The 26,774-nt window shown below is 47.6% G+C and overlaps 1 protein-coding gene across 1 annotated transcript in view; it reads right to left on the reverse strand.

Annotated features, from left to right (window-relative positions):
- The window catches only part of GON4L (gon-4 like), a 53,003-nt gene extending 27,365 nt beyond the window's left edge, over positions 1 to 25,638 (reverse strand). The window contains exons 1-14 of the mRNA XM_075907850.2: positions 25,223 to 25,638; positions 21,036 to 21,257; positions 18,928 to 19,124; positions 16,631 to 16,705; positions 15,070 to 15,120; positions 14,004 to 14,054; positions 13,271 to 13,366; positions 11,981 to 12,100; positions 10,120 to 10,290; positions 8,007 to 8,199; positions 6,567 to 6,668; positions 4,995 to 5,035; positions 4,098 to 4,201; positions 2,130 to 2,328 (exon numbers count right to left, since the gene is read on the reverse strand). Coding sequence (XP_075763965.2) covers positions 2,130 to 2,328; positions 4,098 to 4,201; positions 4,995 to 5,035; positions 6,567 to 6,668; positions 8,007 to 8,199; positions 10,120 to 10,290; positions 11,981 to 12,100; positions 13,271 to 13,366; positions 14,004 to 14,054; positions 15,070 to 15,120; positions 16,631 to 16,705; positions 18,928 to 19,124; positions 21,036 to 21,257; positions 25,223 to 25,523 — 1,923 coding nt within the window. The 5' untranslated portion in view covers positions 25,524 to 25,638. The remainder of the gene's footprint in view (positions 1 to 2,129; positions 2,329 to 4,097; positions 4,202 to 4,994; positions 5,036 to 6,566; positions 6,669 to 8,006; positions 8,200 to 10,119; positions 10,291 to 11,980; positions 12,101 to 13,270; positions 13,367 to 14,003; positions 14,055 to 15,069; positions 15,121 to 16,630; positions 16,706 to 18,927; positions 19,125 to 21,035; positions 21,258 to 25,222) is intronic.
- Positions 25,639 to 26,774: the final 1,136 nt, after the last annotated feature.

Below are 26,774 nucleotides of genomic sequence, written 5' to 3' on the forward strand. Positions count from 1 at the left end.
GAGGGAGCCCAGCCCCCGAGGAGTGATTTACGTCTCCTGGGATACTCCAGACACCCAACTCCTCTGTGTGCAAATCAGATGTTCTGCAGGGAAAGCATAAAATCTGCAGGGGACATTAATTCGCGGTTGCACAGACTTCCCCCAAGAGCAAATGAGGCTACACCACGCACTCTTAGTGCTCTGCATAACAGCTTCGTACACCTATGTGACAGTTCTCCCAACACCATGGCAATTGCAGATAAGCAGATTTATACAAAAAGTCCAACTGAATTTTCGTATTTTCGTTTGCTGCTGAAAATTTAAAATGGTTTTTGCAGACGAAACCCAACCTTACCCAGCTCTCTCGCAAACCAGTGTGGTACAGCCAAGAGAAGGGAACAGTCTGCTATGGGGTCTGAGCCAATAGATCTGGGTCATCAAGAGGGTCTTAGGCTGATGATCCTCACTCAGGGATGCGGCATCTCAAGCACATGGCATGCAATTTTCAAGCAAAAAATAGGTCTCCAAGGCCTCGTCTACACAGAGTTTAGGTCGAATTTAGCACCATTAGGTTGATTCTCTGAACAATAAGTCCACACCACCAAGCCTGTTGTGTCGACTTTAAGGGTCACTGAAGTCGATTTTAGTACTCCTGCTTCTCACAAAGAACGGTAAATTCAACCATGCGTGCTCTAGGAGGACTGACGTACTAAAGATAAATATGTAAAGACTTTTTAAAAGTGGATTAATTCCTGGTCTACATCTATTTGTGAAGAAAACCATAATATGTTTAAATCATTCTTTTGTAAATAGAGAGTACTTCCCTTGCTGTAGTCTCTGGTGTACTTGTGTTCAAATCATTGCATAAACCTTTGGGGTCATTTTGTAATTTTTTTTAAAGCATTTTCTCAGTCATAGAATACTCTTCATACTTTACTCTCCCAACCAACTTAGCATCATTGCCCATTAATACAATGCCACCTCTTTCTGGTATGCTCCAATCTAATTTCCCTTAGATATAGTGGTGTTGGAGCTCTTGTGAAATATTCATTTACAGATGCAGCACCGTGCAAGTCAACATTCTGGGCCTCTGGGAAGTTCCCACGGTGCCCCCTCTGTGACCACTTTGGCCAAGACTTTTAACCCACGCCCACCTGTGGATTCCTCCTGAGATACTCCACAGGCAGCCTCCAGCAGCAGCGTGGAGAACCGTGTGAATGAGGAGGAGGAGGAGACTGGTCAGCAGGCAAGCTCGGTAACCAATGTCACTGACAGCCAGGACTTTTTTTTATAACTTTGGAGATATCCCCTACTCGCAGGACGTGTCGCTGCTGGGTTCTGGTGTTGGGGGGGGCACTTCTGGCAAGTTTCCATTTCTTGATCTGTGGTGGCCACTCTGCCTATACAGCAGGGGCTCCCCAGAACAGCATAACGGGTGGGGAGACAGGGCAGGAATCCTCTCAGCACCTCTCCATAAAGCTCTCCTAGATCAAATCCTTCATCCTTCTCACAAGGTTTCTGGGGAGGCTGCCTGACTCCATCCTCTAGCACAGGACACCTTCCCACGCCAAGCCAGCAGGAAGAGATCTGGTGTCATGGCAGCACGAAGTAATGCAGCAAAAGGTCCAGGTTTCTAGCCACTTTCACTCAGCATTGTCTCCCTGTCGCTCTGGGTGACTCGAAGGCCCCAGTCTTGCAGCAAACCACTGATAATTGCTTTGGCTCTGGACTTTCAACCAGTTGCGCGCCCATTTTATATGGAATGGTTTCCAGCTGAAAGGGCAATATTTTCCCTTTGCTAGAAGGCCACGAAAACAACAAAATCATTGCTATCATTGCTTCCACACAGTCCGATGAGAGCATGACTGTGGCAGCGCCCACGTCTAGTTAAGGAGGATGGAATTCGCCTCTTGGCAGCCACTTCTGAGGGATGATTTTAATTCATTCCAAAAAGTGGCCCCAGATTTTAGTGCACAGATTTGATTCTCTAATGTCATGGTACCAGGGTACAAAATTTGCACCTTATTTCAATGGGTATCTTGCTCAAGTGATGGTACCACCCTACTATGGAAAGAGCTTCGTCCTGTGGTTGAATATTAAGATGAGATAAGATAGTAGAACGTGGTAATTATCAAACACGCATCTCTTACCTGCTGCATTTGCTGATGTAGCCTCTTTCTCTGCCCAATGTCCAAAACTAGGGTCTGAAGCGGCTTCTCAATTTGAGGTTTTGTCCTCTCCGTCTCCTGTGGTTGTTTGGTTGAAGATTTCTTTATTCTCAGCTGTTCAAGCTGTTCCTTCACTGTCCGGTGCTGCTCATTGAGTAAATTGGCAAGAGGCTCTTCAAATCTGTTTTGGATCGAGCAGACAGCATTATGCCAAGTCTATGACTCATCGACAAAGCTCCTAATGACCTGGTGTATCAACTAGCTTCTGGAAAGCACATATATTAATTCTATTCTATAGCACCTTTCATCTCAAAAGGACCCAAAGGATTTTATCAATTGGGTATTTACAAAAATCCCTTCATCCACCCCAGAAATTGGAGTGAGCTACACAAATAGTCCTTCAACAGGCCAAAGCAAAAGTTAATCTCCTGTCTCAAATGGTTAATGCAAATCCTGTGTCCGGTTCAAGCTGAATTTAAACAATCTGACTAGAATGGCCTGAGGTGTGGTCTGGCCACCCCACCAGGATTTGCAGCCTACACAAGACAGAGCCAACGAGAAATCAGTCAAGTTCTAAGCCAAGGCAGACCTGACTTCATTTAGCTTGTGGGACTCAACAAGCTCATAGCCCAAAGCACTATGGCTGCTGGCTGTTGTCATCTTCGGTCCCAATGAGATCACTTTAAGCTCTCCAGTTCCGTGACGTAAACATGACGTGCCTTGTGTCATCGCACACAGCTTGAAGCATCAGCCTCTTGATGACAGCCCTCTATAGACAGCCCAATCAACACTCCCACCTGTGACCCAACGAGGATCAGCTCCACTTCCACAACAGACCCCACACGCGTGTTCCAAACTAGTCACAATCGAGGCCTCTCTAAGACACTGACATTACGAGATACTAACAGGAAAGAACCAATGGAACAAACAGGTGACATTTCCCCACAAAACTATCTCCCTACAGAAGAACAATTGCATATGGATAATATTCAGAAAGAAACAACCAATTGGAGGACGACGACTTACCCCACCCACATGAAATGGACACAACTGAAATGTGTATGGAGGGTACAGTCTTGATTGCATTGTAGCTGGCCAAAGATTTCTGCACTTCCCTCCAGCACTGCTCATCTGGAGAGAATGCTGCAGATGCCCAGCAGTCACTTTAGCTCCCTTCCCAAACAGATGCAGCTTAGTCTTGAGCTGAGCTGCCCCATAGACAAGGAGACCCATTCCAACGGCCGTTCATAGTCAGCCCACAAATGTGTGACTGGTTTAAGAGTCAGTCGCTATTTCCCAAAACAAAAGGTAACTAAGAGAAGGGTCCTGAGATCTGAAGCCAAATCAGCTCTAAGTGACTGGCTACAGTTGAGCCCCCGCTAGGAGTTATCAAAAAGGTGACATCTACCGTCCACAGCTAACAGCCGCTTCACTCCTGTGCCCCTACACAACTCTGCCAAGCCAACTCTTTCCTGACTAGCAGCATCCACTGGTTCAAGAAGTGAGGTGCACTGGGAGATTAGCCAGCAGAATCTCAGAGTTACAAACTGGCCAGTTACCCGCACACCTCCTTTGGAGCTGGCAGTGCACAGTCAGGCAGCGGCAGAGATAAAAAAGAAAAAGTACAGTACTATGTTAACTCCTGCGCAAAATACAGGGAAAGTTTGAAAAAGACTGGATAGGGTAAGGAAACTGTTTCTGTGCTTGTTTCATTTGAATTAAGATGCTCACAAGCAGCATTTCTCTTTTGCACAGCAAAGTTTCAAAGCTGTCATGCCAATGTTCAGTTGTAAACTTTGTAAAGAACCACCCTATCGTTTTGTTCAGAGTTGCGAACGAGCTCCATCTCCTCAGGGTTCGTAACTCGGAGCTTCTGTTGTACTCGAACAGCAGCACCTCAATGGTGCCCAGGCACCCTCCACTGTTTTAACTGAGACCAGATAGTCATACCTAAGTGCCTGAGGTGTGTTAAAATTTGGCCGTGACTCTGCAACCGCATCTTCATCCTCTGGGCCTTCGTCCTCCATATTGGAGAAACCCATCTCATCCTGGAACTGAAAAGAAATAAAACTCAGTCATCAGGTGTATAAGGCTCTGTCTCAGGTTCTAGGAACTACTTTTAGTACCGAGGGCCTTAGGGCTCAACATAAATTAATGGAGCTATAGCGATGCCCTCTGCAGCGCACGCACGCACACACGTCTTCACTGAGGTACATGCTTTAACCTCCTCACAGTTGCACATACACAACAGGACCCTTTTCACTGAGATTATGCTGAGAAGGCCAATAAACTCCCCTCTCTTTGGTTCATGATGGCACTTTCAGACACCCTCTGATAGCTCCAGGACAGAAAGCCTCCCACATATTGTTAAAATTCTCACTTACACCTGGTATACACTACAGAGTTCGGTCGACAGAGAAGTTTAAGTCAACCTAACTCTGGAAGCATCTACTCTAACAGCTCCCACCCATGGAACTCGCCCACTACATCGACTCCTCGGCGAAAGGTGTAGGGCTTAGGCCAATGTCATTTTAGGTCAATGCTGTGTCAGTGTGGGCACTACATTGCTTGCACTGATTGATGTTGCCTTCAGAAACCGTCCCACAATGCCCCACCGCGGCAGTTCAATCGGTGCAAGCACTCCTGGTGAGGAACGAAAAGCGGACACACAAAAACGAATTACTGCGGCGGCTGTACATCAACATAACTAAGGTCGACTTTATTTATGTACAACGAGCAGTCCTGGGGCACCTTGGAGACTAACAAATCTATTGTATCGAGAGCTTGTGTGGGCAAACCCACTTCATCAGGGAGTTATTTTTTTATGTAGTAAAGACTTGCCCTTACAGTCTCAAACAGCTCCTCCATCAGTTCATTTACTTCTTTCTCTGTAAGAGACAAGAGAATGTGTGTGAAGAAACATTTAATGATCCAGTAAGAACAATGTCAGCAATTTGCAGGACTTCCTTTTCAGAGAGGACATACACTTGCAAACCCTCCAACTCAAGAGGGGAGAAAAGGACCCCTTTCACAGATGCTCACATTTTCTCTCTTTGCAGGAGATCAGCCGTGAAGCACACAAGTACAGCCTGTCTCTCAACCACCCAAGCTTAGTCCCCTGCTTCGCCTCCTGGACACGTGACTTAAAAGATCAGCTTCCTCCAAATGTGATCACAGGATTCTCATCTACATTCAGATGCTATTTCTCCCCACAGGCTGTCACTAACGATGCAACTTTGATCCTGCTTCACAGCTGAAGGCCTGAGACACATTTAACCTTCTTAATGCCCACACCAGACCCACAGAATATCTTGATGACAATCCCGCTCTGTCTAAAACAGACTCTACTAGATATCTGAGAGAGTTTTGTAGCAAAAATGTGTATTTTAGGATTGGTTACAGACTATAAGTATGATGTGTAATGATTTGATGTATAATGACTTGCTTGTAAGTTCCGTGTGCTTCTATTTCACCCTGTCTCTCATGATCAAATAATGTTCACTGTAAGGCCTTGCTTCCTGTTAGCATTACAAATTAAGTTGTATCCCTTGTGGGCATCACAAACTAAGTTGTGTCTTCTAGTAACCATTAATCTTGTCTGATACCCTGCACAATTGTGTGGTGTGAGTGGAGGCTGTGAGTGAGTGTGAAAGCCATCACAAATGTCCAGGTGCAAGTGGAAATCTTAAAGATAACCAAGAAACAGCCATTGTGTCTGAGGCTGAATTGAATTAGCAGCATTGGCACAACCCTGGAGATAGGCAGTGACCCCCAATAGTAGACACACCAAAGGGAAGCCTGACAATCACCATCAAAGGATAACTCTGGAAAACACAAATTAACCCCTCTTAAGGATGGATGACTGCAGCATGACACTGCATCACGCACAGACTCAAGTGGGAACTTACATATATAAGGGGATATCTTGCCATGAGATTTTGGGTTCAGTCCTGCAAGCTGAGCCTCGAATAGCAATCGACAAGAACTCGACTCTCAGTCAGCCTTGCCAGTAAAGACTGAGTTGAGCCACGACGAACTGGTAACTAGGACATGTGTATGTGTGTCTGTGTGTGTCTGCGTGTGTTCGTTCTTTTCATTTTGTATTTTCAATAAACACGGCGTATTGCCTTTTCCCCTAGAAAAGATCCCGTGTGCTTCTTATAAGCATAACATTTTGTCTGTGTCTGTCTGTCCAAGAACTTCTTCCATACAGTAAGAGCTAGGACCACCAAATTCAGTGTATAACTTCTTCTTATGACTTAAGACAACTAGTTTGGTTGTGCCAGGAAAATGGGACTGCTCCTCATAAAACCAAACCGAAGAGACAGAATCGCCAACTCAGGAAGAGTCCTGAAAACGGACATAGTTCTCCCAGAAGCGCTGCCTAAGGAGCTGAGAGTCAATAATGATAGTACTTACTGGTGATTCTCACAGCACGATCATTCCTGAAGTCTTCTGTGTCTGGTTCATCCAGATCTTCCAGGAAGTTGTACTCAGGGTCGTCATCATCATCTGCCTCATCTAACAAGATAAATATTTGAAACATTTTCATAAATCAGAGTAAAGGAAAACGTGCTAATGGCAGTCTGGGGGGAAACAATGGGTTTACTGGGTAACCTGACAGAAAGAGGCAGGGCTTGATTAAGCGTTAGTTTTAACAGGGTCCCAGTTTGCTCAATTGCTATCTGCACTTGTAGCACCTCATCTTTTTCCCTGGCATTTTAACCATTCTTGTTTAGTATGGAGAGCCTGACTCGCCACTAGCTGTAATCTATCATCTACATTTGCACAAATGAGTGCATGATGCCACTATTCTAATTAGGGACGTAAGCAACTTGCCGACCAGCCAATATGCTTATTGGATAGTCGACTAGTCGCTTCCCCCTGCCTTGCTGCCTGTCAGAGAGAAGTAGAGAGGGGGAGGGAGAGCAGGAGCACGGTGCTGGGGGGAAACCGGCTTTTAAAGGGTAACTAATGATCCAATCAGCCGACCAGCCATATTTGGGGATGCATCCGGGGCATTTGCCACTTGAGGCACATTAAGAAGATTCCAGCCTCTGTCAACATTAGCCTGCTTCATTCAGCAGCCCTTGTTAAACACAGTTTACAAATGAGACTAAGACCTAAGCAGTTATATTAATTCTTAGGACAGGTAGAACATCTGTTTGTCTTCCTCAAATGCTCTGTTCAATAAAAGATTCAATCACATCACAAACTTCCTCTCTTTTTGTAAAAGGTTCAAGATATTAACTTAAAGCATTTCAGAGAGCTGTGGGAATTTTACTTCCAGACTCTGATAGGCTTTGTTTTCAGTCTTGGACTTGACTCGCCAGGATACTCATATGATGAATGAGGGCCAGAGGGTGAGCGGCCATGAACACATTACAGGAATTGGTCACAGTAAGGCACTAGGAAGCCAGCATAATCAAACAGCGTCCATTGTGCGCCATTAAAAGCTCTCTCTATAAGCAGACTCAGCCAGCCAAAACTCCTTTCTCAATCCATCATTAAAACCCCTATCCCTGTAGTATCTAGATGCTGATACAGGAAGTGTGTTGGAGCATAAGGAGGGGAAAAAACCAAGAAGAAGAGCAGAGCTGGTTAAACAGGAGAGTGGAGTATTTATGGTGCAGCTGAAATGCACAGTACCCTCATTACTATTCATGGGCAGCACGGGGAAGGTTAGTCTGCATGCAAACAGCCTTGCTATCTCCATGTCACTAACCAAGCTAGCAGGCACATGAGACTACCTGGCGTAGACAGGAAGAGAACACTTCATGCTTCCCACAGAACTCTTAAACCAAGGCCAGAGATGGAAATGCCACCAACACCACGCACTAACCAGGAGTTGCCGCGTACCTTCATTCTCCACATCATCATTCATGAGTCCCCCAAGCCACCTTTTCCAGTCTTCATCCTCTACCGTGTTTGGATCGTACATGTCCGGCGTGATATCTGGGGCACGGAGCTCAGCCTCCAACTGACCAAGAGGCACGTCCTTCAAGGGGCGCTTCGATCGGGTGCGGAAAGCGATGAGGCTATCATCCAGAGACTGAAACATGGAGGGAGCGCTCAGTGGAATCACAGACGTCCCGTTCTGCTTCGAACATCTTCGATGTCAAACGTTTCAATGCAGCCACAAAACCATCAAACCCGAAAAATCTGACTCTTGCCACAAAAAGATTCATGTTCCTTTGTTGTTCCCTCCAACTGTAACCTTTAATTAGTCTCAAGTTGCACCTCACTCATACCCTATTGCCCTAAGCCAGGGGAGGGGAACCTAAGGCCCCCTGCTTGCCTAGATCTGGCCCCCGAGGCTTGGGGTTCCACTCCCAGCCTGCTCCTGCACCGTTCTGCCCAGACCCCACACCCCAAGTCTGCTTCCCAGCAGCCCCTTCCCTCCCACACACGGAACCCCTCATTTTGGCCTCACCCCAGAGCCTGGGGGTCGCACAAAATTTACTAGCCTGGGACCCCCCTAGGCTCTGGTATGTGAGGGGAATGTGGGGAATATGCCTTTCTCTTCAGAGGCCACTTCAAAGAGAGGGTTTTTGGGGTTTTTTTTGCTTCTCACTTTTGTGCAGCTGATTGTGTGTGGGTCAGCAGCCCCTCAACCCAAAAAAGGTTCCCCACCCGCCCCAGCATCAAGCGCTCTCTTCCCCTTCAACATTCTCCTCCTTAGCAGCTGGTTTCTCCAGTCCATTCCTGCTCAGTAATCACAACAGCTCCTTTCCAAGACAAAAGCAAGACAGTGCAACTTTATTTAGATTCTGTATCACTGCAGCTGAAGCACACCAGTCCTTTACATCTCTTGCGCCCAATTCTACTGCCTCCTGCCACCCTGCTGAGCCACAGGGTCATCTAAAGGGAGCAATTTACACACTCCACTTAAATTTGGCAGGGTTACATTTTATAAGAGCAAGGTTTATTAACTACAATGCCAAAGGAAATATTTGAACGCTTTAAAAAGAAACATTCTCTCGCGGGATTTTAAAACCTCAGCAATATAGCACAAATACAGGTTGGACCTCTCGGGTCTGGCACCCACAGGACCCAAAGGAGGGAGTTTGTCAGAACAGGAGAGGTTAGGCCTCAGACTCTCCCAAGCCTGCTCCAGCTCCACTGCCCTGGCCCTGCTCCTGCTGCCTGCCAGCTGAGCTCCCAGCCACTAACAACCTCTGTGGCTGGGGTCTCTGGTCAGACCACGGATGTTGCCAGACCAGAGGGCTCATCTAGACTACATCCACCTTTCGGAAGAGGGATGTAAATTAGGCAGACCGAAAGTGCAAATGAAGCCTGGATTTAAATATCCCACGCTTCATTTGCACATTCGTGTCCAACTGCTGTTTTGAAAAAGGGTATTTCGAAAGTGAAACCGCAGTCTAGACAGTACTTTAAAAAAAAAAAAAAAAACCACCAACAACAAAAAACACCTTTTTCGAAAGATCCTGTACCCCCTCACTTTTTCAGGAGTACGGGGTCTTTTGAAAAAGGTTTTTTTTCCTCCCAGAAGAACCATGTCTAGATTGCAGTTTCACTTTCAAAATATCCTTTTTCAAAACAGCGATCAGATGCGAATATGCAAATGAAGCGTGGGATATTTAAATCCACGCTTCATTTGCACTTTCGATTACACTAATTTATATCCCTCTTTCGAAAGAGGGATGTTGTCTAGACAGCCAGAATGTCCTGGACAGCAGAGGTTCAACCTGTAATACAAATGTCATACTCATGTTATTGACTTTCACTACCCAAGCTGAGAGAAATGCAGCGTGTAGACAAAGGACATAAATAAGAAAAACTGATTTATTTTTAAGATTCTTAAAAATGAGAATTATACAGGGTTAGCAATGTGCTTGACTGCAAAATTAATAAATTGGCAGCGCTCAGCAGACCAGTTTAAGACAATACAGATCAAACAAGCACCTTTCATTAACACCATTTTACCTGCACCACAGTGTCATCACGTTACCTGATAGGAATCCATGCACACTGGGCTGGAGGCCAGTTCCTCATCCACCGCATGCAGCTTCTCCATAAAAGTGCTATCCTTGCTCTGTTTCGGTTTCGGTGGTGGCGGAGGTCCCATGGGAACTACTTCAGCACTAATGTGCCTAATAGGGGGAGTAGAAATCTTCTCCACCTAATGAAAAGAAGCCTTCCCATTAAAAACATTTTACTTAAGTCAGTCTCTCCACGGCGGGGATGGTGCAAGGCATTATACAAAAAGGACAATCAGGTGCAACCGCTATACAAAATGCAACAACACATCACAGGGGAAATGGACTCTCCAGATCCAGGTAAACTTGATTTTAAGCAAGCCCAGTGGTGGGAATGTAACTATTCAGAGCTTTGCATGAGAGGAGAAAACCTATAATCAGTTCCACAAATGATCAACTCTGGAAGTATTTTAATTAGACGAGATTAAATTGGTGACAAATGACCAAGGCAGGTAGGACAGGAGAGAGTGTTCCCTTTGATGCCACACACTGCCACAGGTGAAGGATTAAATCAGTCTTCTGAAGAGAAAAGATGAGTGTCACAATATCCTTCCTGTCTACTGCAAGGAGTATCGTTCAAAAAAGAAAAACTAGGCTGTTGGAGGGTGAGGGGCTGTTATGCTGGGGTCATGTGAACATGGGGATTAGGAAGAACTAACTTTTGGAAAGTACAAACTCAAGAAACGCAATACACTTTTCACTCTGTAGAAGTGAAGGAAAGCCAAGCCAACCTGCATATAGCACACAGCATTATCTGCTCTCATAGTCCCAACCTGGGGTCTGAAGGAATCACACAAAAAAGGATGCTGTTAAAATCATCCCTTGATCATCTCTTGACTAGAGCCCTCCTTTTTTTTTAAATCCCTCCAATAACTTTTCCTGACACCAAATCAGGTTTAAGCTTCTTCTCCTAAACGTCTCAGCCCTTCCCAACTCTCCGCCTTCGCATCGCTTATCACATCACCCACAATACCATCTTTGACAGCCAACAGCCCTCACAAATAGCATGATACTTTTCCCCCACACTATTCCTTATTCATGGAAACTCGCCCTGAGATGAGGCATAAGGTTGCTAATGTCTTTTTCAAACCTATTCAAGGCCCTCTTCTGTCTTGATGCCCGCAAGAAAACAGCCAATGTCTAATGGCTCAGCTGAGATGCTGCTGGAGAAGATAAATACATGTATGTAACTACAAAATATATGTAAGACTAGAAGACTTAATTGGCACTGCTCAGGTCCTTCAGGGGAGGGAGTTGGAGGTGTAGGGGATGCAGGAGTCAGGTTTGAGGGGTGAGGAGCAGGGGGCGGGGGGAAGCAACTGCTCCCCGGGTGCTTGCTGCCCCTGTGATCATTCATGAGTACTACTGTCCCTGCTATATCACTCCTTCCTTTCCATTTGATGAGGAACAATCCCATTCCAGGCACATCCCATTATCCTGGCAAAACCAAAACCTGACTTTGCTGTACATTAGGATAAGGGAAGCTGCATACCAGATTTAGTGGTCCTAGCTCTTACCTTTTAGAAGTTCTTGAACAAATGGACTTACAGATGGTTGGATGGACACACAGATGCACAAATTCTCACAAATATATAGTAGACTGCATGTATTTTAACTGTCTCCCTCTCACCAATTCTTTATAAACTGCTATTCATAGATTATAAGCTCTTGGGGCATAGGTTGTATCCCTCTCTTCGTACAACACCCATTACAATGGGACACTGAGTCAAATCCGCACCTGAGCGATACCATAATGTAAATGCTAACAAACAACAAACTATGGATTAGACGGAAGCTATTTTAGAAAGTACTTGAGTTTGATGTTAACCGCACCTCAGATAGGGTTACTCCCTCTTCATCTGTCTCTATCATATCTGATGATCGCCGCGTCCTACTTCGCTTTGCTCCCCGAGGAGAAGAGGCACTGCTCTCCACATCACTTTCCAACAAGCTCTACAGATCAAAACAAAAGCTAAACCGTTAAATAGTTTTGCAATCACTAACGTAGCCTTTTTCAACTACTCTCTCATTCCAGTGATTTTCTTTTAACATAATGAAGTTGAAAGCCTCAGTATACTGTGAAGGACAGAATGGCCCCAAGTCAGTAGGATCATCTTTCAAGGAAGACACCAAGAGCAGACCCTTTTCCTGCTGTGGCAGCACCTCCCTTTTACCTCATAGGCCACTGAATAGAGCACTCGCCTGGAATGTGGGAGACCCTGGTTCAAATCACCTCTCTGCCTGTAAGGAGTGGAGAACTGAACCTAAGTCTCCCACTGCCAGGATAAGTGCCCTACCATGGATTTAAGGGGTATGGCTCTTAATCTACACTGTATAAAATATTTAACTATTCACTGGAACAGGGACATGAACTTCATAGAATCTTAGAACACTGGACTTGAGAGGCACCAAGTCCAGTCCCCTGCCCTTCTGACACAACCAAGCACCATCTAGATCACTCAAACAGGCATGTGTCTAACCTGCTCTTAAATATCTCCAGTAATGGAGATTCCACAAGCTCCCTTGGCAATTTATTCCAGTGTGTAACCACCCTGACAGGTAAGTTTTCTCCCTAATGTCCAACCCAAACCTCCCTTGCTACAATTTAAGCCCATTGCTTCTTGACCTCTGATAGGACAATGAGAACAATGTTTCTCCCCTCTCCTTGTAAAACCCTTTTAGGTACCTTAGAAAAAGGCTCCTAACCATTGGAGGAGTGAAGTTCTGAAATATCCTCCCAACAGTAGTTGTGGGGGCACATGCCTTTAATTTTAAGATATCTGACTCGGTTTCATGCCGGTCATAATCCAGAAGACATACTCTAAGCCAGCCTCTGAGCATACATACCAGGTTGGATCCCGTAGGTAGGGGAACACCCCATTGAGAACCATGCTAGGATCTAGGTGTGAGCTAGGGTCCTGGGCATCAGGATTTAGGTGATTGAGCACATGCCCCCGGGGAAGTTTTTTGGTACTTACAGGACTTTATCAGCAGACACAGCCACCTATGGAATCAGGCAGCAGCTAAGCAGGGATTTGGAATATTTAGATTTGGGTACCTTTGAATGGCCGAGACATGTATATCCCTTTGCGGATGTAATCGGCTCTGTTCAGCCATATTTACCTCTTCAGCAGTCTCATCCTCATCTTCTTCCTCAGGCTGATATTCCTCATCGGATGAATCATCTTCTTCAAGGGGAATGTCCACAAACTGAGGGGGCTGTCAGGGGGCCAAGGGAAAGATAAGAACGTTGCAGATTTAAGCTAAACGTGTGACAGTTTCAAACGCTATACCACAGTGCATGTGTGGAGAAGCTCAGAGAAGGAGCCAAGATAAGGAGAGGGGCTCCAGAGGAAAGGGAACTGCATCCAAGTAAGGCTGGTGGAATGGGTCGATTCAGAGGTGCAAAGACAGACCCAACTTACAATATTAAAAAGCCACTGAATGAGCTCACAGTATCTTATAGTGCACATACAAGTGGATGAAACCACATGCTTCTAGCACCGATACCCTGTCAGCCTATTGTTTGTTACACTCACTTGTTGCATCAAATGTAAAATTAGACTGTAAACTCTTTGGGGTAGGCAGAGTCCAGCTGTAGCCTGGTTAGGAGTTGTGATGGAATTCAACCGCCCTCAATGGGGTGTCTGGGTAGTACCACAATGCACACACCAGGAAAACAAGCTACAAGTAAGTCAGGAGATGGGACAGCAGAAGAGAAATAAAGCCAAGGATGTGAGCCCAAGGTAAATCAGATGAGTATATTCATGGGAGGTTCTTGTGTAGGGATGCAAATCTGCTGGCACCAGACTCTGCAGAGAGAGGAAGCAACACAGATTCACCTTTCAATGCTAACCTTGATCTCATTAGCCTTCTTAATTGGAGAAATATTCCAAGCAGGGATTACCTAATGGAAATAAAACCATTGTTAATAGCCTGTGTAACATCAGATTTGATAGTGTTAAAGCAAAAAGGATCATCTGAATTGTGTGATCCAAGTAACATCTGACACACTTTCAAGTTGCTCAGCAGATTCGTGCATCGGACAGCTCCCTCCTATACTGGCTATCCTGTTCACTTCGTGCACTTTCCTCACATGACTCTCCACCGCTGATGTGGTACACATCCGCTAATCTCCAGGGAGTCCCTCTTTTCTTTATTTAAGACTAAAAGATTTACCCAGCGTTGCTCAGATCCTTATCCATGCTTCATTTAAATCATTGCTCTAGGGTGGGACGGGGGATCGGGGGTTCAGAATGCAAGCTTCTCTGGGCAAAGAGGACTACTCCAACCTTCCCTCACCTCAACAGCTTGGAGCCAGGTGAGAAACGCCTCTCCATAGCCACTGAAGCTCCAGCAGACACAGCCAGGGGAGGGATGCATGTCCCCCAGCTGGGGCAGGTCCAGGGTCATCTGTCCCCTGCACTCCCCAGCCAGAATGAAGAATGCAGCAAACTGTGCACTTTCCCCTTGCTCCCTGATGATGAAGGGAAGGGAGGCTGGGACAGTCCCCAGAGGTGTGGGAGGGCACCCTGCCAACCCTTCACTTGCGTGGTGATTCTGTCTCTTTTCTGTTTGGTTTTCTGAGACGCAAACCCATTGCAGGTACATACCATTCTCCTGGCACAACCAAATCCTGACCTTGCTTTAAGTCAGGCTAAAAGGATGCTGCATACTGAATCTGGTGATCCTGGCTCTTACCGTTTTGGAGTTCTTGAATAAACAGAATGACTCTCTCAAATATATAGCAGATCACCACAAATACGGACACACGCACACTCTTCATCTTTTGACAGCTTTTAGGCTTAGGACTAGCTCGTAAAAAGCACCCTTGGTCTACAGTTCCTATTGCCTCTACAGGCCAGAAAAGCATCTTCTACCCTTTCCCAAACCAATGGGAAAGAGACAAATGATATACTCACCACTCCTTTCTCCACAACTTCCTTCAGTTTGGAGCGAGTCATCTTTGGCTCCTAAGAGAGTTAAAAAGACAGCAAACTTATCTATAACATCTTTCCACTAGTCTTTATAGAAAATGTCTTTGTTGATGGGCATGATGCATCTGCACTAAACCAGGTACCTGACGATTCTGCCCAACCGTTAGGTTCCAACATAGCAGTTACCTTCTCAAGATGTCTATACATGTTGAAATACCAGTACTCCCATGATCCTATCCTTTAATCTATTTTCTCCCCACATCAGATCACTAGTGAGATTCAACAGCCACAACAGCATGGGAAGGGACCATGCATATAGGTCAGAAGTGGGCAAGAATTGTTGATATGGGGCTACTCCAAGAATCTGGAAAGTGGTCAAGGGCTACACTCTTCTATAATATTAATGGAGGAGGTGCAGGGTCTGAGATGGAGATTCGATGCAGAAGGGACTTTGGGGTAATACACTGGGGTCTGGGAGGGAGTTCGAGTGAAGAAGGGGATTGTGAACTGGGGCGGGGCATTAGGGTCCAGGAGGGGGTGCAGGATCCAGGAGAGGATTCTGATCTGGAGAAGGGGTGCAAGGAGAGTGTGCAGGAGGTTGGGTAGTGACCTAGGGCAGGAGGGGGCTGTGACATGGGACAAGAGACTGAGGTGCAGGATCTCGGAGCAGATATGGGTGTAGGATCTGGGGTGCACAGAGTTTGGCTTGTGACCCAGGGGAGGAGCGCAGAGGGTTTGGATGCCAAGTGCAAGCTCTGGCCAGGGGGCACTTACCTTAGGCAGCTCCCAGCCAGTAGCCCAGCGGAACCCTCTGGCAGGCTCCCTTCCTGCTAGGCCCTCACATGCTGCTCAAAGCAGCCAGTTGCGGGGGGCCATGTGCGTCACTGTGCAACCCTTGGTGGAGGGGGTGCCTCTGCGCCCTGCCTGCACTACACGCACCACCCTGGCAACTCGCAAGATTGTGCTGGGGGAAAGACAGCACATGAGGCTCCCCCCGCCCAGGGGTGCGCAGAGATGCATACAGCCAGCCACTTTGAGCGGTCCCTCCAGGCCGTGGGATGGTAGCAGGACTAGGGATGTAAAATTTCTATTATTTGGCTAATCGAATAGTCGATGCAATTTGCATGGACTATTCGATTAGTCGATAAGGGCACTTCCACCTTTGAAGTGTAGCAACAGCCCCAGGGGTATTGCTACACTTCAAAGGCGAAAGCGCTGCAGCGAGCACGGGGACAGTGGGCTGCACGCCGCATTTCAAAGCGGCAGACCGCATGGAGCCCGGCATTAGCTGGCGACTGCCCCCTGACCTCGGGCTCCACACGGCACTGCCACTTTGAAACGCCATGTGGAGCCCAGGATCCGGCCCCAGGCTTGACGTGGCGCTGCCGCTTTGAAGTACCCCCTCCACTTCCCCCCCTTGTGGCTTCTTTCTGACAGAGGCAGCGGGGGGGGGCAGGAAGAGCAAGCAGCAACTAGTCATTCACATCCCTAAGCAGGTAGATAGTAATGGGGGGGAGGGGAGAGGAAAAAAAAGCCTGTTACTCACAAACATGGGCATGTCTTCAGTCTCACTGATTGCTGCTTTCATCATGGCAACCACATGCTCGTTTGTGATCACTTCCTGCGGGAACATAAACATTGGCTTTGTGTCTCCTTTTTTAAAATTTCTGTTGCGAAGAATCAGACCTCAGCTCAAAAGAATCTTGAAAATGCATTGAGAGGTGGGAAGAGGATAAAAAAATATTAAGTGCTCCTGTGACAATGATAAAGGACAGGGCCTGCACTACACGCCACGGTTCTGTAGAATGAACTTCTGAAACTCTCTAGTGCTAGAAGGAAGGAACATGGTGCAGCCTATACACACCAATTTCATCAGCTCTGTTCTTCTCACAATGTAAAATTCCATAATATGTTGGTTGTAAGAACATGAGAAAAACTACAGTGGGACAGCAGTGGAGAATTTGCATCTTAAAACATATACTAATAAGTGAGAGACTATGAGCATGGTATCTATTCCACTGCACTGCTGGCACAGGCACGTTTAATGCTACCAAATTTCAGAGCACCCTGGTAACTAGAGAACGGAGATAGAAAAAACAAAACTGAAAACAAAGGAGAGCTCATAAAAAGTGAAAGTTCAGGCGATAAGACCGGATCAGAGACTCTAGCTCCTGAATCCAAACATTGTTACTAGACTGCCAGCACTGAGCTCTCAGAAGGAAACGACCACATTAATGCCAGGCAGTAGATGAAGATAAACTTACTGCATTCTAACATTTACATAGTACTGAATAGTGAATGTGCCTGAAACAGAAGCAGTGGCAGTCACTTCTCCCTAGAAGGGGAATAGACAAAGGACAAACACCTGAGACCATCAGGCAGGAAACATGATTGGAATGCAAAGAAACCCTTAAAATAAACAGCATAATGTATTATTTTGAAAACAGCACTGATGTTCCCAAGGCTGAGCCCATGGATGATGGAATCTGAGAACAAGCGCTTCGCTACAGACCAGGGGTGGGCAAGAGGCTGCCAGCAGGCCAGATCTGGCACCAAGACACATCACTGGAACCCTTATGCAGAGAGCAACTCACTCATTAAACAGCAGGCTGCTCTCCGCTCTGGACTGCCAGCGAGCGAGGAGGGAGACTTTGCAGGCTGCTCTCGTCCCCCAGCAAAATCTCAGCTCCCATTGGCCAGTTTCCAGCCAATAGGAGCTGAGAAATTTTGCTGAGGCCAGGGACAGCTTGTGAAGCCTTCTCCCTCTCTTCCCCCATTTTTGCCCAGAGCAGACCCCACATGGAGCAGCCAACTTCTCAGGTTCCCACAGGGCTGCTGGCTGGGAGCCATCTAGGTAACTGCCTCCCAGCCAAAGCCTGCCTCTGACACCCCACGCCCTCTTCCCCCTCCAACTGCCTGCCACAGGCCACCACCCAAACCCTCTGTGTATCCCTTTCCCCACATCCCCCAGGTCACAAATGCCTCCCAGACCCTGCACCCCATGCTAGAGCTCCTCCCCCAGGCTAGAATTCTCTCCTACACCCTTATCCCACATCCTGGACCCCAAGCCTTTGCCCCAGATCACAAGCCCCTCCTTCATCCAAACTCCCTCTCAGACTCCACAGCTCATCCTATCTCCTACCCCAAGTTTCTTTCTGCACCTAACCTCAGTCCCAGACCCCACACCCCCTCCACAGAAGTGCAGCCCTTGGGCATTTGCCAAAATCTTGGCATGCCCCCCTCCTCCCCGCCATTAAAAATTACTGCCCACTCCCAGCTACAGACTCAACTGACTCAAGAGTTGCACTAGGTAGCTACGGCAATGTAGATTTTCTCTCCACTACAATTCATTCCCACATGGAAGTGGTATGATAGGACAAAAACAGGAAGCGACTTTTGTCGCTATGCACGCTGCATTTTCATTAACAATCCCACCAGAATTCCTGAAGACCTTTACCAAGAAATCCAGCCCTCTCAGAAAATATGACATTTGTACATTTGCAGTCTATGTCCTCTCATCCCATCTTAACAGCTGGTGCCTTTGCCCAGGGCACTATGACTGTGGTACAATCAAGGCAAAAGATCACTACAGGAAGTAAGAGAGTAACATCTGCTAATGACACTAAGTGACCACGTTTTGGATAAGTTCCACCTGTAACAATAGATAGCTCTCCCTTTACAATCCATCACAACAGACAGACTAGTCTGTGAATCCCTACTAGGATTACCCTGTTTATAAAATCCTATAGGCTAAGCTTGGCTTAGCCAGCACATTTCCAGAAGATACACAGGGTCTATTCCCTTTTTTAGTATTGACATACATCTCCATCCCACCCCACTCACATGGAGAATATTTCGCACATTGACAACAGTCAAGTTGTGCTGTTTTGCTCCATCTTCTAAGGTGCGATCAAGCATGTCATCTAGTTTGATGTCACAAGCCAAGGACGCCTCCTCTTCTTGGCCTTTCTCTTCGCGTTTACGTTTGGTTGCCTTCCTCCTCTTCTTCCTCCTCTCACCTTCCTCTCCATCTTGCTCCTCTGCAGGATTACCAAGAAATGATTCAGTTTCAAAATACAAGACCTCAGCCTCCCACTCAGGCAGCGGGACTCTATCGAGAAGCTAGAATGCAGCAGATAACAGACCTCATCTGCTTTCCACCTACTGAACACAAATAGGAACCATGAGTCACTGAAACATTGCTGTTCTGACTTGCTCCTATGCATGTTATAACTAGCACAGGGGAAGGGATAGAATCATAGAATACTAAATCATAGAATACTAGGACTGGAAGGGACCTCAAGAGGTCATGGAGTCCAGTCCCCCGCCCTCATGGCAGGACCCAGTACTGTCTAGACCATCCCTGAGGGACATTTATCTAACCTACTCTTAAATATCTCTAGAGATGGAGATTCCACAATCACCCTAGGCAATTTATTCCAGTGTTTAACCACCCTGACAATTAGGAACTTTTCCCTAATGTCCAACCTAAACCTCCCTTGCTGCAGTTTAAGCCCACTGATTCTTGTTCTATCCTCAGAGGCCAGGAAGAAAAAGTTTTCTCCATCCTTCTTGTGACACCCTTTTAGATACCTGAAAACTGCTATCATGACCCCCCTCAATCTTCTCTTTTCCGAACTAAACAAGCCCAATTCTTTCAGTCTTCCTTCATAGCTCATGTTCTCTAGACCTTTAATCATTCTTGTTGCTCTTCTCTGGACCTTCTCCAATTTCTCCACATCTTTCTTGAAATGTGGCGTCCAGAACTGGACACAATACTCCAACTGAGGTCTATTCAGTGCAGAGTAGAGCGGAAGAATGGCTTCTCGTGTCTTGCTCACAGTATACCTGTTAATGCATCCTAGAATCATGTTGGCTTTTTTTGCAACAGTGTCACACTGTGGACTCTCATTTAGCTTGTGGTCCACTATAACCCCTAGATCTCTTTCTGCCGTACTCCTTCCTAGACAGTCGCTTCCCATTCTGTATGTATGAAACTGATTGTGCTTGCCTAAGTGGAGCACTTTGCTTTGTCCTTATTACTTCATTCTGTTTACCTCAGACCATTTCTCCAATTTGTCCAGATCATTTTGAATTATGACCCTATCCTCCAAAGGAGTTGCAACCCCTCCTAGGTTGGTATCATCTGCAAACTTAATAAGCGTACTCCCTATGCCGATATCTAAATCGTTGATGAAGACACTGAACAGAACCAGTCCCAAAAGAGACCCCAGCGGAACCCCACTTGTTACTCCTTTCCGGCAGGATTGTGAACCGTTAGTAACTACTCTCTGGGAATGGTTATCCAGCCATTTATGCACCCATCTTATAGTAGCCACATGCTGGAACAGAAACATATAGCCACATACAGCCTGCAGTCCACAGCAGAGTCAGGCAGACAAGAGTCCTTCACAGCCATGAGCGCTAGGGTTACACTTTTCAAATGAAAGACTCAGAGTTGGAAGAATCTGAACAAATCATGGAGCAAGCTGTGTGTTTGGCATCTGTGCTCTAGTGACACCCCAGAGCTGCCATACAAGCCGCTTCCCCTCCTACTGAAGGAGTTGCCATGCAACAACCATGCAGTTAGGCTGCAAATCAGGAAAACTCTGGAACCCGCCACGAGTAGGTTAGAAAACATAACAGACTTAACATGCTTCTTAAGCCTCAGTGTGTTGCTGACTCAGGAGAAGAGGAGAGCTGCAGCCAAGGGGTTTGAGCAATAAGTGACACAGGCCACTGCAGGGATCAACTCCAGTTAGTTTCAACATGCTCCTCCCTGTGCCCCTCAGGCTGTCAGCTACTGAACTACAGTGCAGAAGTGTAATTCTTCATTCAAATGGCTGAATCCAAAGGCTGGATTCCTACCCCCGATTTTTACGTCTTTTCCAGAGAATTACCAGTTGGGCTATATCACCAAGTCACAGGCCCTTCTCGTGCACAACACTTACCCAGCGGAATAAACAGCCCAACATCCTCAGTCTCCTCCTCAGTTTGCTGAAGCTGTTCCCCTGTTTTGGTATTTTTCTGTGACTTGTTGATAGTAGAAACTTTAAATGGCAGCTGCAAGGAACTTCGCACTTGGGCCACTTGCTTTGGAGAGTGGTTGTCAGCTGTCTGGGGGTCTCCGGGCAAAACTGCTTCCACCTCTGTATGTAAGTTAGGAGATTTCCCTGCAAGCAGAATATATTAGATTCATTATGTTCAAAGGTGCTTTCCCCAGCAAGGTTTTCCACTTCTCTTTTGCACAAAGCTATGATCCACAGACAAAAAGGATTTCACAAATCCTACAACAATACAGGTCTCATGGGTTTACTATTCAAAACTCGTGAACTTCAGAAAAATGGGTCACCTACACTTCTCATGCAGCCTCATCACTTCTGCCAGCCATTTAAGAAAGCAGACGCCTACAGAAATTGAACAATAGGTGCTTCTGCTACCTCCTGGATGTCAATCTCAAGTGCTCGGCTATATTAAAAATTGCAACAAACTCCTTTAAACACATAGGTCATATCGCAGGGAGGTGTCACGTGAGCGGCCCTTCATCTCAGTGGGACCCAGGATTGCCGTAACCCAGAGAGTCTCCTGGGATAGGACAGTCTTACTAACAGCACTTGTGTACCTAGAATTTGCTGTGTGTGCCAACTGAACCATAGCAGCACTTTGATCGAATGCAGGAGTGCACAGCTGTCAGAGTTGTGTGCAGTCAGCATGCACCTCTCTTCACGTGCCTTAGCTTTCAGTGCATGTAATTTTTGTAATACCGGTAGGAAAAAAAGCTGCATGGAGGAAAACGAGCAAAATCTGGCAAACCTGTGGGTGGGCAACAGTAAACAAAACATCTTGTGGGTCACACACAAACAGAGCCCTAAGCAGATACAAAATTTGTATCCACATCTGCATTCACAAAAATGAGCCAGGGACATTCATATCTACATCCCTGGATTCGGCTATCCATGGATAAAAGCAGCAGCACCACCACACAGAACCGTGGGACCAAACCCTGGAGGCCACATGGCACTGCCACTTTGAAATGCCATGTGCTGGGAGTCCCCAGCTGGCCTGCAATCCATGCAACACTTCAAAGTGGCAGCGCTGTATGGAACTCAGGGTCTGCCACTTAGAAATGCTGCATGTAGCCCGGTCCGCAGCTGGCCCTGGGCTGCACACGGCATTTCAAAGCAGCAGTGCCGCGTGGAGCCCAGGATCAAAGCTCCCAGCTGACCCAGGGCTCTATGCGACGCTGCCACTCTGAAACGCTGCAGGGAGCACGGGCCAGCGGGGGACTGCTTGAGTTCCCCAATGGCCCCATGCTCCCGCAGAGCTTTCACCTTTGAAGCGTAGCAACGGCCCTAGGCCTCCTTCAAAGGCAGAGGCGCCCTTATCGACTAGTCGATGCAAATTACACTGACTATTCAATTAGCCAATTAATCGAAATTCTACATCCCCACTAAAAGGTATTGCCTCATCTACCTTGTCTCTTTATTTAGCTAAGTAAAGTGGCAGGGAGGCCACTTAATGAATTTTAATATGAGGTCACAGGCTGGGACACACACACACACACACACACACACACACACACACACACACACACACACACACACACACACACACACACACACACACACACACACACACACACACACACACACACACACACACACACACACACACACACACACACACACACACGGCAGGGCTTGGGGAGAATGGGGCAGGGCTGGGGATTAGCCTCCCCCCAGAGTTGTCTGAGGCCAGAGGCTTTGAATAAAAAATACAGCAAGGGCTTCCGGCTCCCGGCCCCGCCACTGCTACGCTGTCTGGCAGCCGCCTAGGGTTACTGATGCCATTTAAAGGGCTTGCGGTTGCCAGGATAGTGTTGGGACTGAGAGCCACGAGCCATTTAAACAGGATCCTGCTGCCTGAGCCAGTGCCTGGAAATTCGGTGGCATGGGCAGCAGGACACAAATAGAAAGTGGTCAGATGCAGTTTGGGGGCCAGATCTGGCCCCCAGGCCACATCCTGCCCAGCCCTGAGGTAGACAGTACTCTGAAGAAGCAAACATTTGTTGTAGAGACAAACTGAAATGATACAAAGTATTCCACACTCCACATTACCTGTCAAATGTACTAATACCAAGATACTGAGTCCAACCACTTGGTAGGGTTCATAAAGATTAAACTCATTTGGATAATGAGGACATCAGTTACATCACATAGGACAATTGGGGGGTGCACAGGTCCTAGCTTGTGTAGACTGAGCTTACTGCATGCACCAAGGGCTTCTTGCATCACTCTTTTCTCCCCAAGGCCATTTGCACCACCCTCCTGTTTCTATTTCAGGGTCTTCCTACAATTTCCTTCCCATCGCATTCTCCTCTGTCCTAGTAGCAGCTCTGTTTGTCCCCATCCTCCTTTCAGAAGGCTTCCACATTTTCTACCCGCAAGCAGAGACTCTGTGCACATTCCCATGCTGCCCATATCAACATCCACCTTCTCAGGGATCTGTGCTCCTTCCCGGTCCTCCCTCCACTCAGTTCTGGGTTCCCCTACTTGCCTCCTAGGGCATGAGCTCTGTGGGCACTGCCATTAACCTCTTTTCCTTCATTCCCCACTTTTTCTTCCATGCTAGGGGCTTTGTCACCTTCTTCTCCCTATCTCCATACCAGGGCCCTCCAATTTGCCCCATGCCAGGGATGATGGGTGCCCCATTCTCCCCATACCAGGATTCCCTACCCTTCCCCCTGCCCTTGCCAGAGTCTGTTTGCATGCTTTCTTCTTCTCATGGCAGGCCTATCTCCCCCCCCCCCCATTATTTTTCTGTCAAGTTATCACCATGTTAAAGTCTATTGAAAAGATGAGATTGTATTGTTATGCCTGGATTAGTGGGTGCTGTTTGATCTACAGACAATTGCAAAGGGGCCTGAGAATTGCAGAAACGCCCATGTGTCTCCCAAGTGACCTTTTTCCTGTTCTCCCCAAAAATCAACAGGCCTGGAACATTCCCTGAGATTTTGGAATTCAATGTGCACAAGTGTTCAAAAGACAGAAATACAAAACAAGTTGAGCGTAAAGCCTTTGCAAGCTCTGCCAAAACTGTGTATTGATGTAAAGCCTAATCACTAACAGCTGATGTTAGCTTCTAAGCAACTGTCCAACACCAAAAATCAACCTCAAATTCTCCTTCCGTTCCTCATGACTTTTCAAAAAACAGCTGTCAAAAAAGTATGTTTACTTACTTCCATAAAAGTTTAGCATTCAAATCAAGTCCTAGGATGCTCATTTTTATATGCTCATAAGTATCAAGTGTTCCCTTGCCTGATTTTTATTGGACAGGAAGTACCCTATCAGATCAAAGTAATACTAGCTCTAGTTCAATATCCTGTCTCCTACAAAAACTGATAACCATGTGTTTTAGAAGCAGATACAAGAAATCCTGTAATGGAATAACCTGCCCAAAGAAGAATTTTCTTCCTAAACCCTCAATAAATGCCTGACTTATGAACCATGGCTTCTATTCTTTCTAAAAGAAACTTTCATTGCACTAAACACAACTGTTGATATTCTTATCCCCATACATCCATTTTTTCCTCCTATCAAACTCTAAACCTCAATATCTAGTGGCAATTGCTTCCCTTGATTAATTGTTGCAAGAAACAGTTATTCTCTTTAAAAGGCATTGTCCTGTCCATTTTATTAAATATTATCTTATTCTCCCTGACCTTCTAATTCTTTGGCATTCGGCTCTTAAGATTTGCTGCCTTGGAGAAAACACAAAAGTAGTTTTAAGTGCGAAATAGCAGTCTCCTTCCTGACACCACCACTCTAGGAACTAACCAAGAAAACCGGGCAGCACAGCACCATGAACGTGGTTTCTGCTGCATCCCCCCTTCTATTGGCTATCTAGAGAAACGGTGGCCCTCCTGAGTTTCTCTTTCAGCAGGTCTGAAAACCGGGCCCTGCGCTATGCGGGGCAGAGAGGGGATCCGCTCTGGTCTGTAAGGCGCACGCCCGGCGGGGTACCTCAGCACAGCCGCAGCCAGGCGCTCCTGCTGGTGGTGCACATGCGCCCGGAATGTTTATTCCGCACATCGCGGGGGAAGCATTCGCGGGGGGCGGGGCCGGCCGCAGCCATTTACCTTCTTCGGGGAGGTCCCGATCCCGGCCCCGCGGGAGGGAGCCGGCAGCAGGGGCCGTTTCTCGCGCGTCCCGGGGGCTGCCGCCCGGCTCGGGGCCGCGCTTGGCCGCGATTCGGCCCCCGCTCCTCAGAGGCGCCTCCCCGGGCTCTTCCCCGGCGCTGGGGCCGCCTGCGGGGGGCAGGCCCGGCCCGGCCGATCGCTCCGCCATGGGGCTGCCCCGCCCGGCCGCGGCGAGCGCCGCGGGGCCCGGAGCCTCGGCTCTTCGCTTCTTGCAGGGCAGCAGCCGCGGCGCGAGCGCCATGTGGCCCGCCGGCCCCCCCCTCAGAGCAGCGCGCCGGCCCCGCGCCGCCCCCGCCGCCCCGCCTCAGAGCCCGCGCCCCGCGGCCGCCCCATCGCCCCGGCCCGCTCCGTCGCCGCGCGCCGCCTTTTGCCACCGGAAACGGAAATGACGGGGCGGGATCCCGAGCCGCCGCCATGTTGGTTGCGGCGGAAGGAGGCGGGAGGCAGGGCGCCGCCATCTTTGTGCGGGGAGCGGGGCGAAAGGGAAGAGCCGCCATGAGGGCTCCGAGCCGGTGGGGATTCGATAACGGAGCCTCCCCGCCCCGCCCTGTTACTCCGGGGCAGTGGGGCCGCCATGTTCTTCCCCGTTCCCCTTTCCGGCGCGCCTGGAGCGTCTCGGCTCCTTCCCTCCGCCCCAGGGGAGCGCGAGGCTGGCACGTGACACAGGGGGAGCGCGAGGCTGGCACGTGACTCGGGCGGAGCGCGAGGCTGGCACCTGGCACAGGGGGAGCGCGAGGCTGGCACGTGACGCGGGCGGAGCGCGAGGCTGGCACCTGGCACAGGGGGAGCGCGAGCCTGGCACCTGGCGCGGGAGGGGCTCGGAGCTGGGTATATGACAGGGGGGCGGGCAGGCCACACACACGAGGCCTTTGAACTATTATACTGGTATAAACACCCTGGTCTGCCTGCTCCTAAGTGATTGGGCAACAAAATGGCAAATGCCATTTAATGTGGATCAATGTAAAGAAATGCATTTGGAAAACGTAATCCCCACTATATATGCAATACGGTGGGGACTAATTTGGCTGCAACTACGCGAGAGATCGTGGGGTCATTGTGGATCGTTCTTTGTGCGGTGGCAGTGAAAAAAGCAAATAGAATGTTAGGAGTCATTAAAAAAGGGCTAGAGAATAAGACAGAGCATCTCTTATTGCCACTGTATAAAACCATGGTACGCCCACGTCTTGAATACTGTGTACAAATGTGGTCGCCTCATCACAAAAAAAGCTATATTGGCATTGGAAAAGGTTCAGAAAAGGGCAACAAAAACTATGAGGGGTTTGGAACAGGTCCCATAGGAAGAGAGGTTAAAAAGACTTGGACTTTTCAGCTTAGGATAGAGGAGACTAAGGAGGGATAGGATAGAGGTCTATAAAACCATCACTGGTGTGGAAAAATAAGGTATTTACTTATTCCCACAATATAAGAACTGGGAGTCACCAAATGAAATTAGTAGGTTTAAAATGAACAAAAGAAAGCATTTCATCACTCA

This window comes from Pelodiscus sinensis, chromosome 22 (genome assembly GCF_052426305.1).
Source record: "Pelodiscus sinensis isolate ZL-2025 chromosome 22, ASM5242630v1, whole genome shotgun sequence".
Classification (NCBI taxonomy): Eukaryota; Metazoa; Chordata; order Testudines; family Trionychidae; genus Pelodiscus; species Pelodiscus sinensis.